The 14,726-nt window shown below is 43.8% G+C and overlaps 1 protein-coding gene across 1 annotated transcript in view; it reads right to left on the bottom strand.

The window, feature by feature from the left end:
- Positions 1–14,726, bottom strand: part of DYSF (dysferlin) — a 384,808-nt gene that overhangs the window by 47,554 nt on the left and 322,528 nt on the right. The window contains exon 40 of the mRNA XM_069745121.1: positions 2,440–2,538. Coding sequence (XP_069601222.1) covers positions 2,440–2,538 — 99 coding nt within the window. The remainder of the gene's footprint in view (positions 1–2,439; positions 2,539–14,726) is intronic.

Below are 14,726 nucleotides of genomic sequence, written 5' to 3'. Positions count from 1 at the left end.
AAGTTTTCAACCAATGGCACTGTAGCTAATCTCCCTGAATGTGGATAGATGAGAAAAATTGATGAAACGTTGTAACGCAGGATAGTCCAGATGGTTGATAAGAAGCTCCATTCAACCTCCAAAGAAATTGGAGCTGTCATGCAGGCTCAGGATGCATCAGTGTCAGTGCAAACTATTCGTCAACATGTGAATGAAATGAAACGCTATGGCAGGAGACCCAAGAGGACCTCACTGCTGACACGGAGACATAAAATAGCTAGACTGCAGTTTGCCAAATTGTATGCGAGTAAGCCAAAATCATTCTGGGACAGCGTCTTGTGGACAGACACCAAGATAGAGCTTTTTGGTAAAGCACATTATTCTGTTGTTTACCGAAAACGAAATGAGGTCTACTAAGAAAATAACACAGTACCTACAGTCAAATATGGTGGAGGTTCAAAGATGTTTTGGGGTTGTTTTGCTGCTTTTGGCACTAGGTGCATTGATTGTGTGCAAGGCATCATGCTATCGGAAGATTACTAAAGGATATTGGGTCCCAATGTAGTGTCTAGTGTCAGAAAGCTGAGTTTGATTCCTAGGTCATGGATCCATACATGCTAGCCACCTTAGGGAGAGACCCAAGTTGGGCTAAATGTAGCGGGACGAAAGAGACCGAAAAGCCCTCTACTTAAAGGAAATACATAGTGGATGCTTTCCTGAAACGGAAAGTACTTGCAAGCAGCATAATACAAAGAATAGCAGGTTTACCCAGAATCCTTTGCAGTAGGCGGAGCTATACACGTGTCCACAGGTAGGAATTGGTTGGCTGTGTAAATTTAGAAACTAATCCGCAGCATTGCACGCTTGGCGATTCCAAGCGCTGTGGATTAGACTGGGGTGGAAAGAGATGATTTGCATAGCTCCGCCTACTGCAAAGGATTCTGGGTAAACCTGCTATTCTTTGTATTATGCTGCTTGCAAGTACTTTCCGTTTCAGGAAAGCATCCACTAGGTCATGGATCTTCATTTCAATTTCAATGACCACAAGCATACTTCAAGAAGTCCTCAGAAATTGATGGAAACAAAGCGTTGGAGAGTTCTGAAGTGGCAGCAATGAGTCCGGATCTCAATCCTACTGATCACCTGTGGAGAGATGTTAAAATTCCTGTTGGGAGAAGGCACCTTCACATATGAGAGACCTGGAGCAGTTTGCAAAAGAAGAGTTGTCCAAAATTCCAGGTGAGAGGTGTAAGAAGCTTGATGATGGTTATAGGAAGCGATTAATTGCAGTTATTTATTCCAAAGAGTGTGCAACCAAATATTAAGTTGAGCATGGCAACAATTTTGTCCAGTCCATTTTTTGAGTTTTGTGTGAAATTATGACCAATTTGCCTTTTTTTCTCTGTTTTTTTTTTGGGTCGTTTCAATACACACATAGGAAATAAACCTGTGTATAACAAAATGTGTGTCATTGAAATCATTTTCTGGGAAAAATACTTCATTTTCTAGAACAATTTCAAGGGTGCCAATACTTTCGGCTATGACTGTATACACTGGAAAAATGTTGACCGCATTCCACAGGAACTAACCTGCTGAACTGTGTGTTCTATTCATTTATTTTTGCTCATCCCTCATCCCTTTTCCTTAAAACTCCTGTCTTAAATACCATACATTGACAATTGACAACATTATGTTGGCAAAATGGATCTAGAGCTGTGATGAGCAGCCAGAGATCTGAAAGCTTCTAGTGATCACCCAGCAGGTCCTACAGAACAAGGGATTAAATGCATTTATTTAACACATCAGGGACAACCAAAATGTTCCAGGGTGACCAGTCAGGGACATCCAGAATGTTCTAGCTTGACCCAATCAGGGACCCCCATATTGTTCTAGGTGGACCCAATCAGGGACCTCTATAATGTTCTAGGTTGACCCAATCATGGACACTATGTTTCAGGTTGATGCAAATAGAGACCTCCATAATGTTCTAAATGGAGCCAATCAGGTACCCCAATAATGTTCTAAGCTGACCCAATAAGGGACCCAAAAAATGTTCTAGCTTAACCCCTTTCAGGGACCCCCATAATGTTGTAGCTTTACCCAAACAAGGACCTCCTTAATGTTCTATATTGACCCAATCAGGGACCCCCATAATGTTATAGGTTGGCCAAGTCAGGGAACCCCCTAATGTTCTAAGTTGATCCAATACTGATGAAAATTCGAATGTCCTTCCAAGACTGCACTCAAAAGTGTGATTCTCTAAAAAAAAAATGGCCTATTATATAATTGAACTGAAAACTTCAGTAAATCTTGCCTGATAAGGGGGTGGTCTTCATAAAGAAATGGAGAGGTTTCACAGTATAATAGAAGATTGGTGAGCAATACTCTAAGTTTCTACTCTAGCAGTTAGTATACTGCACGCTAAAAATTACCACCTGGCAAATGTGGAAATGTACTTACCTGAAGTGTGTCAAAGCCTTTATCCAAGTAAGTCCCACACTTGTCATTTTCCCCAATGGACGCGTAGAATTTGCTCCACCAGTCAATGAATTCTTCCTCCTGTTAAATAGCAAGAACAGAAAGCATTCAACTAATATTCTCGAAAGAACCGACAAGTGACGTTAACATAGAGGAACTTAACTTTGCATCACCAGCAAGGACACCACATGACCAAGAAAACAGGGATTTCCAAAATCGATCATTCCCACCACCATCAAGTAACCAAGGGTTTCTAAGCATATTTATTCCCAACACCATTAAGGAACCAAAGATTTCCAAAAATGAAACCAAGGATTTCCATTGACAGTCAGAACACAATAAAGAAACCAAGGATTTATAAATGTGATTATTCTGAACACCATCAAGGAACCTACCTTTCCAAATACCACTCGTAACTTCACCCTGGAACCAAAGATTTCATTGATAACTCCCAACACCACAAAGAAACCAAAGATTCCCAAAAATAATCAACATTGTGTCAAGGGTAAAAGCAAAGTAATCAACCAGCAATTACCTTTGGTCAACCTAATCCTAGCAGGACAATAAAAGAATTGAAAACAAGACAAAATATTACATTTTTGTTCAAGATTTCACCTTGACAGAAAAAAATGTCAAAAATGGTTATATACTATGGATAAAATACTCAGTAAAAGATTATATCACAGAAAATGTTCTCGTTTCTTCACACCAACACATTACTCTGAAGCCAATGTAGATGTTTCATTCTTCCCAATGACAAATGCAGGGAAAGTCAAGGTCATGACTGCTAACATGGTCCCACCCAATGTTGGTGTCTACCTTGGCAGAAGACGTGTGATTTTATTCCCCCATATTAGATGGCCTGATAGGTCGTTACCGCAATATGACCTGTTTGTAATTAATTTCACATGTCCCCGCCGAGCTGGCAATTGGAGAGGTTCACACCTCAGCAAGGCATTGACCGATGTTGGAAAACTTAATCTGTGTTCCCATCAGACGGGATCATTCGGGAGACTAAATGTTGTGGAAATTGCCTTCAGTTCTTTAATATTAAGAAACATTTATAGTTCAACATACTACTTCGTATATATTTAGAGAACATTTCCATCCATTACTTAAAAGATGATTACATTAGAGTAAGATGGAAAAAAACAAAACATTGGGCAATGTTCATTATTCATTGCCGCTGAGCAAATCGAGTCAAAAGACCTGTTCTTCTCCCAACAGTTGAGGTTTCCAGCACTAACTGACATGGCACATCACAAGGCCAAGCTCTTTCAAAAATTATACCCACCTAATGAGTAGATAGCATATCGCTAGATCATGGTGGGACCTCATCTCTGGGACTAGAGGGATATACAGTGAAGAAAATTAGCACTGAAATCCCTCGAACACCCCCAACGACACACAGTGATGGCATATCCTTGCAGATTGCTTTTAAATGGGAATAATCCTTTTTTGGTCTTACTTCCCTTCAGGACCAGAGAAGTTTTGGTCTTCAAGAAATTTTCTTTTTAAATTGTTTACTTGGTATTCCTCACGGAGTCTTATTCAATTTGTAACGAATGCATTAGTTTTGGAGTCCTTCAAATGCACATACATGATACCTGTCACCGCGTAACCACGACACAGTACTTACCCAATGATATTGACCATTATGACCTTTACTGACCAGTTACTTTTTTGCTACAACCTACCAACATTACGCATTTGTAGTTGCTCATCCAGAGACATGTAAAAGGCCAAAGGTTAGGATTGTTGCCCTATATTTCAAATTTGGCACTCAACAGCACCTAAGGCACATGTCCTGTTAGCCACTTTGCTTCACCCTTGCATAACTTTTATTAGAAGACAGATATGTCTTGGACAAGTATTGTTCATAAATTTCTGAGAGAATTCGAGAAATCTGTCACGGCAAGGGGACACACTAGGTGAGGTGGATCTTCTAAGCCCAAGGTCTGGGTGGGCACACGGGCATTGCTGCAGCAAGCGGGTGAGGCATGTAGGACACTGATATCAGACAGGATACCTTTTAATATGCCTAGGTAATAAACACATGGAAGCTCGCCACGCCACTTGCACAGCCTGATGTGCAGTACCAAAAAGCCTAGCGGACTGGGCTGGGGGAAGCAAAGCATCGACCGAGACAGGTGTGCAACAAAATTGAAGTTATAAACAACAAAAATTAGACTGTCTGAAAAGGACCACTCAGTACTACATGCTGTTGTGCTTTCTGAAGGTTTAAAATGCCTTGCGGCTATTGTGGGTGCGATTCCAGAATGATTGACAGCTTTGCTCACCAATGAGTGAACCCGTAAAGATGGTGCTTAACAGCAATAATTGCTGCGAGCAGTGAACTCACCATTACAAGGGGTAAGGATTTTCATGAAGACACCCTCTACCTATTGCTCTTATTATGACATATGGACATCGGTTTGAGTGGCTCCCACTATGGGGACTGGGACTCACACATGCTTTATGTGGTCAGTCATTCATTTGAGTTACTGAAAATTCATAGCCATATGTGAAATCGCTGATCACAGAGAGCATAAACTCTCAGGGAAAAAAATGGGAAAACATAAGACCTCCCAATCTTCCGGAAGAGTTGTCAAACCTCCCAGAGACCAACATTTTCAGAAAGTTGTTAATGCCTGAGGCCAGGACGTTCCGTCATCAGACGTAGACCTAGCATCTCCATTCACATTTTTTGGGGTGTGGACAATGGATAAGAGAAAGGTAGGAAGCAGGCATGTGTCCAGGCTTCATCAAAGGGCACTGATAGCTCCCAGTAAGCAGCTCAGAAATGGTATGGTTTAGAGGCATAATAGGGCTCTGCTAGATTCGCGAGCCAAGTTATGAGAATTATAAGTATTGCTGGTAAAATCTGTAACTTTGAGGAAAGGGGAGAGTGCAGGTAAACCAGCCCCTTTAGTGATGTCACAAGCCTGCAAGTATAAGGCATGGCACTCAACCCAACCTTCAGTCTTGCCTGAGGAGCTGTTACAGAAGGTCCCTCTGATGAACTGGGACATTTGGCTCTGCCCACCGGCCTGGTTACCTGAAATGATCTGAGCACATGTGAGTGTTACTTTCTGTTTTAATCCCTTTTCTTTTATAATTGCTGTACATACTTTAAATTGTCTCATATTGTAAAATATTATATACCTTTTATAAACACTGCCTGATCTTTTATGGAGTAAAATATAATTACTAGCTTCGTTTTTCTTGCTCTAAAACGTACCCTAATTCTTCTGAAGTTAATTATGCTACTAATTTGGGTTGGCTCTGAACCCCTCTGTGGAGAAATCTGAGCTGGTGGCAGCGAAGTGTGTTCTGGGCTAGGCAGATGAGCTGGCAGTGACGGAACGGGGTTTATAAGCTATTGTCTGGCTGAGGCCTGAGCATTAATAATTCACCCGCTGCAGCATGCCTGCTAGCCAGTCCACAGTGAAGCGGCCCATCCGGCGACCAATTATCCTAGGTGTAGTTCCCTGACTGACCTGAGGGTAAGGGGGCGCCGGAGAGCTGCAAGTTCCGAAGCGGAACTGGAAAGCGGGATATACATAAATCCCTGCAGTTCGTGTTATATTGTAGCAGCAGTGGGATAACTAAAATAAGCCCCTGCTGTAAATTGGTAGGTCAATAGCCTTGTTGGTGTTTTCATCATATTGTAGCAGTGGTGGGATAACTAACATAAGCCCCCTGCACATGTGATAGCCGTGTGCTGGCCAAAGGTCACCACGAACCGTGACATATTGGTGGCAGCACAGTGGAATTCGTGACAGTTTGCATCAAGAATTTGTTGAAATTCCATTGAATTCATTCTTCCGTAATCTTTCCCATGCCATTGCTTGCACCACATCCCCAAAGCATGATTGATCCACCCCTATGCTTAATGGTTGGAGAGATGTTCTTTTCCTGAAATTCTGTGCCCTTTTTTCCCCACACATACTTTTACTACAGTGGCCAAATAGTTCTATTTTATCCTCATCAGTCCACAGGACTTGATGCTCTTTTGCATACTTCTGATGCTAAATTTTATGGTGAGGAAGCAGGAGAGTTTTTTTTCTAATGACTTTTCCATGAAGGCCAAATTTGTGCAGGTGTATCTGAACCGTAGATCAATATACCACAACTGCAGAGTCTGTTAAATCTTTCTTAAGGTCTTTTTCAGTCACGTGGGTCATCCTAAAACCAGCTTTCACTGATATGTTGCTTGGTCTTCCAGACCTTATTTTGACCTCCACTGTCCCTGGTAATGGTCATTTCTTAAATACATTTCAAACTGAGGAAAGGGAAACTTGAAAATGCTTTGCTATCTTCTTATAGCCTTCTCCTGCTGTGTGGGCCTCCACCATTTTCATTTTCAGAATGCTAGACAGCAGCTTAGAAGAACCCATGGCCGTTTTTTTCTGGCACAAGGTTAGAGGAGGCTGGGTTTTTATAAAGCTGGGAAATTTGCATTACCTGGCCTTTCTGTTGTGAATTCTGTGGCTGAATTCACTCCTGTGGTCACAAGTGGTACTGCAGCTTCTGAGCTTCCTCCCTCAGGTGTTCTGGTGAGCTCGTTAACTGCTTCATTACTTAACTCCGCCTGATGCTGCTATCCTTGCTCCTTGTCAATGTTTCAGTGTTGGATCTGAGCTTCTCCTGATTGTTCCTGTGACCTGCTGCTCTGTATAGCTAAGTGCTTTTTGCTTTTTTGTTGCTTTTTTTCTGTCCAGCTTGTCTTTTGTTTTGCTGGAAGCTCTGAGACGCAAAGGGTGTACCGCCGTGCCGTTAGTTCGGCATGGTGGGTTTTTTTTTGCCCCCTTTGCGTGGTTTTGCTTTAGGGTTTTTTGTAGACTGCAAAGTTCGCTTTACTGTCCTCGCTCTGTCCTAGAATATCGGGCCCCACTTTGCTGAATCTATTTCATCCCTACGTTTTGTCTTTTCATCTTACTCACAGTCATTATATGTGGGGGGCTGCCTTTTCCTTTGGGGAATTTCTCTGGGGGCAAGTCAGGCCTATTTTTCTATCTTCAGGCTAGCTAGTTTCTTAGGCTGTGCCGAGTTGCCTAGGTAGTTGTTAGGCGCAATCCACAGCCGCTTTTAGTTGTGTTTAGGATAGGATCAGGTGTGCAGTCTACAGAGTTTCCACGTCTCAGAGCTCGTTCTTGTATTTTTGGGTATTTGTCAGATCACTGTGTGCGCTCTGATCGCTAAGCACACTGTGTTTCTGGATTGCCTTCATAACACCTGTCATTAGCAAACATAACAGTACAAGGAGCCAAACTAATGATTCTCAATAGAGGGAAAGAAAAAGTTCTGACATCCTTTTTTTTTTTTTTTTTTTTTCTGCTCTGTGTTCACTTTTTTTTTTCCCCTAGACATTTGGGTGATTCTGGACACAGGTGTGGACATGGATATTCAGGGTCTGTGCTCTTCAATGGATAATCTCGTTATAAATGTACAAAAAATTCAAGATACTATTGATCAGAAATCTATGTTAGAACCAAGAATTCCTATTCCTGATTTGTTTTTTGGAGATAGAACTAAGTTTCTAAGTTTCAAAAATAATTGTAAGCTATTTCTGGCCTTGAAACCTCATTCTTCTGGTAATCCTATTCAACAGGTTTTGATTATTATTTCTTTTTTGCGCGGCGACCCTCAAGACTGGGCATTTTCTCTTGCGCCAGGAGACCCTGCATTGAGTAGTGTCGATGCGTTTTTCCTGGCGCTCGGATTGCTGTACGATGAGCCTAATTCTGTGGATCAGGCTGAGAAAAATTTGCTGGCTTTGTGCCAGGGTCAGGATGATATAAAAGTATATTGTCAGAAATTTAGGAAAAGGTCAGTACTCACTCAGTGGAATGAATCTGCGCTGGCAGCTTTGTTCAGAAAGGGTCTCTCTGAGGCTCTTAAGGATGTCATGGTGGGATTTCCTATGCCTGCTGGTTTGAATGAGTCTTTGTCTTTGGCCATTCAGATCGGTCGACGCTTGCGCGAGCGTAAATCTGTGCACCATTTGGCGGTACTGCCTGAGGTTAAACCTGAGCCTATGCAGTGCGATAGGACTATGACTAGAGTTGAACGGCAGGAATACAGACGTCTGAATGGTCTGTGTTTCTACTGTGGTGATTCCACTCATGCTATTTCTGATTGTCCTAAGCGCACTAAGCGGTCCGCTAGGTCTGCCGTCATTGGTACTGTACAGTCCAAATTCCTTCTGTCCATTACCTTGATATGCTCTTTGTCGTCGTTTTCTGTCATGGCGTTTGTGGATTCGGGCGCTGCCCTGAATCTGATGGATTTGGATTATGCTAAACGTTGTGGGTTTTTCTTGGAGCCTTTGCGGTGTCCTATTCCATTGAGAGGAATTGATGCTACACCTTTGGCCAAGAATAAACCTCAATACTGGGCCCAGCTGACCATGTGCATGGCTCCTGCACATCAGGAAGTTATTCGCTTTCTGGTGTTGCATAATCTGCATGATGTGGTCGTGTTGGGGTTGCCATGGCTACAAACCCATAATCCAGTATTGGATTGGAATTCCATGTCGGTATCCAGCTGGGGTTGTCAGGGGGTACATGGTGATGTTCCATTTTTGTCGATTTCGTCATCCACCCCTTCTGAGGTCCCAGAGTTCTTGTCTGATTATCAGGATGTATTTGAAGAGCCCAAGTCCGATGCTCTACCTCCGCATAGGGATTGTGATTGTGCTATCAATTTGATTCCTGGTAGTAAATTCCCTAAAGGTCGATTATTTAATTTATCCGTGCCCGAACACACCGCTATGCACAGTTATGTGAAGGAATCCCTGGAGAAGGGACATATTCGCCCATCGTCATCACCACTGGGAGCAGGGTTCTTCTTTGTAGCCAAGAAGGATGGTTCGCTGAGACCGTGTATTGATTACCGCCTTCTTAATAAGATCACTGTTAAATTTCAGTATCCCTTGCCATTGTTATCTGACTTGTTTGCTCGGATTAAGGGGGCTAGTTGGTTCACTAAGATAGATCTTCGTGGTGCGTATAATCTGGTGAGAATCAGGCAAGGAGATGTGTTGTGAATTCTGTGGCTGAGTTCACTTCTGTGGTCACAAGTGGTATTGCAGTCTCTGGGCTTCCTCCCTCAGGTGTTTTGGTGAGCTCGTTGGCTGCCTTGCTATTTAGCTCCACCTGAGTCTGTCTTCCTTGCTCCTTGTCAATGTTCCAGTGTTGGATCTGAGCTACTGCATCTTTCCTTGGGCCTGCTGCTCTGCTAGATAAGTGCTTCTGGTTTGTTTACTGTTTTTTCTGTCCAGCTTGCTATTAACTTTTGCTGGAAGCTCTGAGAAGCAAAGGGGTGCACCGCCGTGCTGTTAGTTCGGCACGGTGGGTCTTTTTTGCCCCTTTGCGTGGTTTTCGTTTTAGGGTTTTTTGTAGACTGCATAGTTCTCTTTGCTATCCTCGCTCTGTCTAGAATATCGGGCCTCACTTTGCTGAATCTATTTCATTCCTACGTTTGTCTTTTCATCTTGCTAACAGTCATTATATGTGGGGGGCTGCCTATTCCTTTGGGGTATTTCTCTGAGGTAAGTCAGGCTTGTATTTCTATCTTCAGGCTAGTCAGCTCCTCAGGCAGTGCCGAGTTGCATAGGTAGTTGATAGGCGCAATCCACTGCTGCTTATAGTTGTGTGAGGATAGATCAGGTACTGCAGTCTACAGAGATTCCACGTCTCAGAGCTCGTCCTATTGTTTTTGGTTATTGCCAGATCTCTGTATGTGCGCTGATTACTGCACGCTGTGTTGCCTGATTGCCAGCCATAACAGTACAAGGAGCCCCACCAATGATTCCCAATAGAGGGAAAAAAGAAATCCTGACATCATTTTTTTTTCTTAGCTCTGTCTTCAGTCTTTTTTTTCCCCTAGACATTAGAGTGCTTCAGGACACAGCTGTGGACATGGATATTCAGGCTCTGTGCTCCTCAATGGATAATCTCGTTGTAAATGTACAAAAGATTCAAGATACTATTGATCAGAAATCGATGCTAGAACCAAGAATTCCGATTCCTGATTTGTTTTTTGGTGACAGAACTAAGTTCCTGAGCTTCAGAAATAATTGTAAGCTATTTTTGGCCTTGAAACCTCATTCTTCTGGTAATCCTATTCAACAGGTTTTGATTATTATTTCTTTTTTGCGCGGCGACCCACAGGACTGGGCGTTTTCTCTTGCACCAGGAGATTCTGCATTGAGTAATGTTGATGCATTTTCCAGGCGCTGGGATTGCTTTACGATGAGCCTAATTCAGTGGATCAAGCTGAGAAAAATCTGCTGGCTTTATGCCAGGGTCAGGATGATGTAGAAGTATATTGTCAGAAATTTAGGAAATGGTCAGTACTCACTCTGTGGAATGAATCTGCACTAGCGGCTTTGTTCAGAAAGGGTCTCTCTGAAGCTCTTAAGGATGTAATGGTGGGATTTCCTATGCCTGCTGGTTTGAATGAGTCTATGTCCTTGGCCATTCAGATCGGTCGTCGCTTGCGCGAGCGTAAATCTGTGCACCATCTGGCGGTATTGTCTGAGAGTAAGCCTGAGCCTATGCAGTGCGACAGGACTATGACTAAAGTAGAACGGCACGAACACAGACGTCTGAACAGACTGTGTTTCTATTGTGGTGATTCTACTCATGCTATTTCTAATTGTCCTAAACGCACTAGGCGGTTCGATAGCTCTGCCGTTATTGGTACTGTACAGTCCAAATTCCTTTTGTCCATTACCTTAATGTGCTCTTTGTCATCATATTCTGTCATGGCGTTTGTGGATTCAGGCGCTGCCCTGAATCTGATGGATTTGGATTATGCTAAACGTTGTGGATTTTTCTTGGAGCCTTTGCGGTGTCCTATTCCGTTGAGAGGAATTGATGCTACACCTTTGGCCAAGAATAAGCCTCAGTACTGGGCCCAGCTGACCATGTGCATGGCTCCTGCACATCAGGAAGTTATTCGCTTTTTGGTACTGCATAATTTGCATGATGTGGTCGTGTTGGGGTTGCCATGGCTACAAACCCATAATCCAGTATTGGATTGGAACTCTATGTCGGTAACCAGCTGGGGTTGTCAGGGAGTACATGGTGATGTTCCATTTTTGTCTATTTCGTCATCCATTCCTTCTGACATCCCAGAGTTCTTGTCGGACTTTCAGGATGTATTTGAAGAGTCCAAGTCTGATGCCCTACCTCCGCATAGGAATTGTGATTGTGCTATCGATTTGATTCCTGGTAGTAAATTCCCTAAGGGTCGTTTATTTAATTTGTCCGTACCTGAACACACCGCTATGCGCAGTTATGTGAAGGAGTCCCTGGAGAAGGGACATATTCGCCCATCGTCGTCACCATTGGGAGCAGGGTTCTTTTTTGTAGCCAAGAAGGATGGTTCGCTAAGACCGTGTATTGATTACCGCCTTCTTAATAAGATCACTGTTAAGTTTCAGTATCCCTTGCCATTGATTTCTGACTTGTTTGCTCGGATTAAGGGGGCTAGTTGGTTTACTAAGATTGATCTTCGTGGTGCGTATAATCTGGAGAGAATCAGGCAGGGAGATGAATGGAAAACGGCATTTAATACGCCCGAGGGTCATTTTGAGTATCTGGTGATGCCGTTCGGACTTGCCAATGCTCCATCTGTTTTTCAGTCTTTTATGCATGACATTTTCCGTGAGTATCTGGATAAATTCTTGATTGTTTACTTGGATGACATTTTGATCTTCTCAGATGATTGGGACTCTCATGTGAAGCAAGTCAGAATGGTTTTCCAGGTACTGCGTGCTAATTCCTTGTTCGTGAAGGGATCAAAGTGTCTCTTCGGTGTGCAGAAAGTTTCATTTTTGGGGTTCATCTTTTCCCCTTCTACTATCGAGATGGATCCGGTTAAGGTTCAGGCCATCCAGGATTGGACTCAGCCGACATCTCTAAAAAGTCTGCAGAAATTCCTGGGCTTTGCTAATTTTTATCGTCGCTTCATCTGTAATTTTTCTAGCATTGCCAGACCATTGACCGATTTGACCAAGAAGGGTGCTGATTTGGTTAATTGGTCTTCTGCTGCCGTGGAAGCTTTTCAGGAGTTGAAGCGTCGTTTTTGCTGTGCCCCTGTGTTGTGTCAACCTGATGTTTCTCTTCCGTTCCAGGTCGAGGTTGATGCTTCTGAGATTGGTGCAGGGGCGGTTTTGTCACAGAGAGGTTCTGGTTGCTCAGTGTTCAAACCATGTGCTTTCTTTTCCAGGAAATTTTCTGCTGCTGAGCGTAATTATGATGTGGGCAACCGAGAGTTGCTGGCCATGAAGTGGGCATTCGAGGAGTGGCGTCATTGGCTTGAGGGTGCTAAGCATCGCGTGGTGGTTTTGACTGATCATAAGAACCTTACTTATCTTGAGTCTGCCAAGCGCTTGAATCCTAGACAGGCCGTTGGTCGTTATTTTTTGCTCGTTTTGATTTTGTGATTTCATACCTTCCGGGCTCTAAAAATGTGAAGGCGGATGCTCTGTCTAGGAGTTTTGTGCCCGACTCTCCGGGGTTATCTGAGCCGGCGAGTATCCTCAAGGAAGGAGTCATTGTGTCTGCCATCTCCCCTGATTTGCGGAGAGTGTTGCAGAAATTTCAGGCTAATAAACCTGATCGTTGTCCGGCCGAGAAACTGTTCGTCCCTGATAGGTGGACTAGTAAAGTTATCTCTGAACTTCATTGTTCGGTGCTGGCCGGTCATCCAGGAATCTTTGGTACCAGGGAGTTGGTTGCTAGATCCTTCTGGTGGCCATCTCTGTCACGGGATGTGCGTGCTTTTGTGCAGTCCTGTGGAATTTGTGCTAGGGCTAAGCCCTGCTGTTCACGTGCCAGTGGGTTGCTTTTGCCCTTGCCGGTCCCGAAGAGGCCTTGGACACATATTTCGATGGATTTCATTTCTGACCTTCCCGTTTCTCAAAAAATGTCGGTCATTTGGGTGGTCTGTGATCGCTTTTCTAAAATGGTCCATCTGGTGCCCTTGGTTAAATTGCCTTCCTCCTCTGATTTGGTGCCTTTGTTCTTCCAGCATGTGGTTCGTTTACATGGCATTCCTGAGAATATTGTTTCTGACAGAGGTTCCCAGTTTGTCTCGAGGTTCTGGCGAGCCTTTTGTGGTAGGATGGGCATTGACCTATCTTTTTCCTCGGCCTTCCATCCTCAGACTAATGGCCAGACCGAACGAACCAATCAGACCTTGGAAACATATCTGAGATGTTTTGTTTCCGCTGACCAGGATGATTGGGTGTCATTTTTGCCGTTGGCTGAGTTCGCCCTTAATAATCGGGCCAGCTCGGCTACCTTGGTCTCTCCATTTTTCTGCAATTCTGGGTTCCATCCTCGTTTCTCTTCAGGACAGGTTGAGTCTTCGGACTGTCCTGGTGTGGATTATGTGGTGGACAGGTTGCAGCAGATCTGGACTCAGGTAGTGGACAATTTGACCTTGTCCCAGGAGAAGGCTCAGCTTTTCGCTAATCGCAGACGCCGTGTGGGACCCCGACTTCGTGTTGGGGATCTGGTTTGGTTATCTTCTCGTCATATTCCTATGAAGGTTTCCTCTCCTAAATTTAAACCTCGTTTTATTGGTCCGTATAGGATTTCTGAGATTCTCAATCCGGTGTCTTTTCGTCTGACCCTCCCAGACTCCTTTTCCATACATAATGTATTCCATAGGTCGTTGTTGAGGAGATACGTGGCACCTATGGTTCCATCTGTGGAGCCTCCTGCCCCTGTTTTGGTGGAGGGGGAATTGGAGTATATTGTGGAGAAGATTTTGGATTCTCGTGTCTCTAGACGGAAACTCCAGTATCTGGTCAAATGGAAGGGTTATGCTCAGGAAGATAATTCCTGGGTTTTTGCCTCTGATGTCCATGCCCCAGATCTTGTTCGTGCCTTTCATGTGGCTCATCCTGGTCGGCCTGGGGGTTCTGGTGAGGGTTCGGTGACCCCTCCTCAAGGGGGGGGTACTGTTGTGAATTCTGTGGCTGAGTTCACTTCTGTGGTCACAAGTGGTATTGCAGTCTCTGGGCTTCCTCCCTCAGGTGTTTTGGTGAGCTCGTTGGCTGCCTTGCTATTTAGCTCCACCTGAGTCTGTCTTCCTTGCTCCTTGTCAATGTTCCAGTGTTGGATCTGAGCTACTGCATCTTTCCTTGGGCCTGCTGCTCTGCTAGATAAGTGCTTCTGGTTTGTTTACTGTTTTTTCTGTCCAGCTTGCTATTAACTTTTGCTGGAAGCTCTGAGAAGCAAAGGGGT

Source organism: Ranitomeya imitator, chromosome 1 (assembly GCF_032444005.1).
Source record: "Ranitomeya imitator isolate aRanImi1 chromosome 1, aRanImi1.pri, whole genome shotgun sequence".
In the NCBI taxonomy this organism is placed as follows: Eukaryota; Metazoa; Chordata; class Amphibia; order Anura; family Dendrobatidae; genus Ranitomeya; species Ranitomeya imitator.
This window is presented reverse-complemented; position numbering and strand designations above follow the sequence as displayed.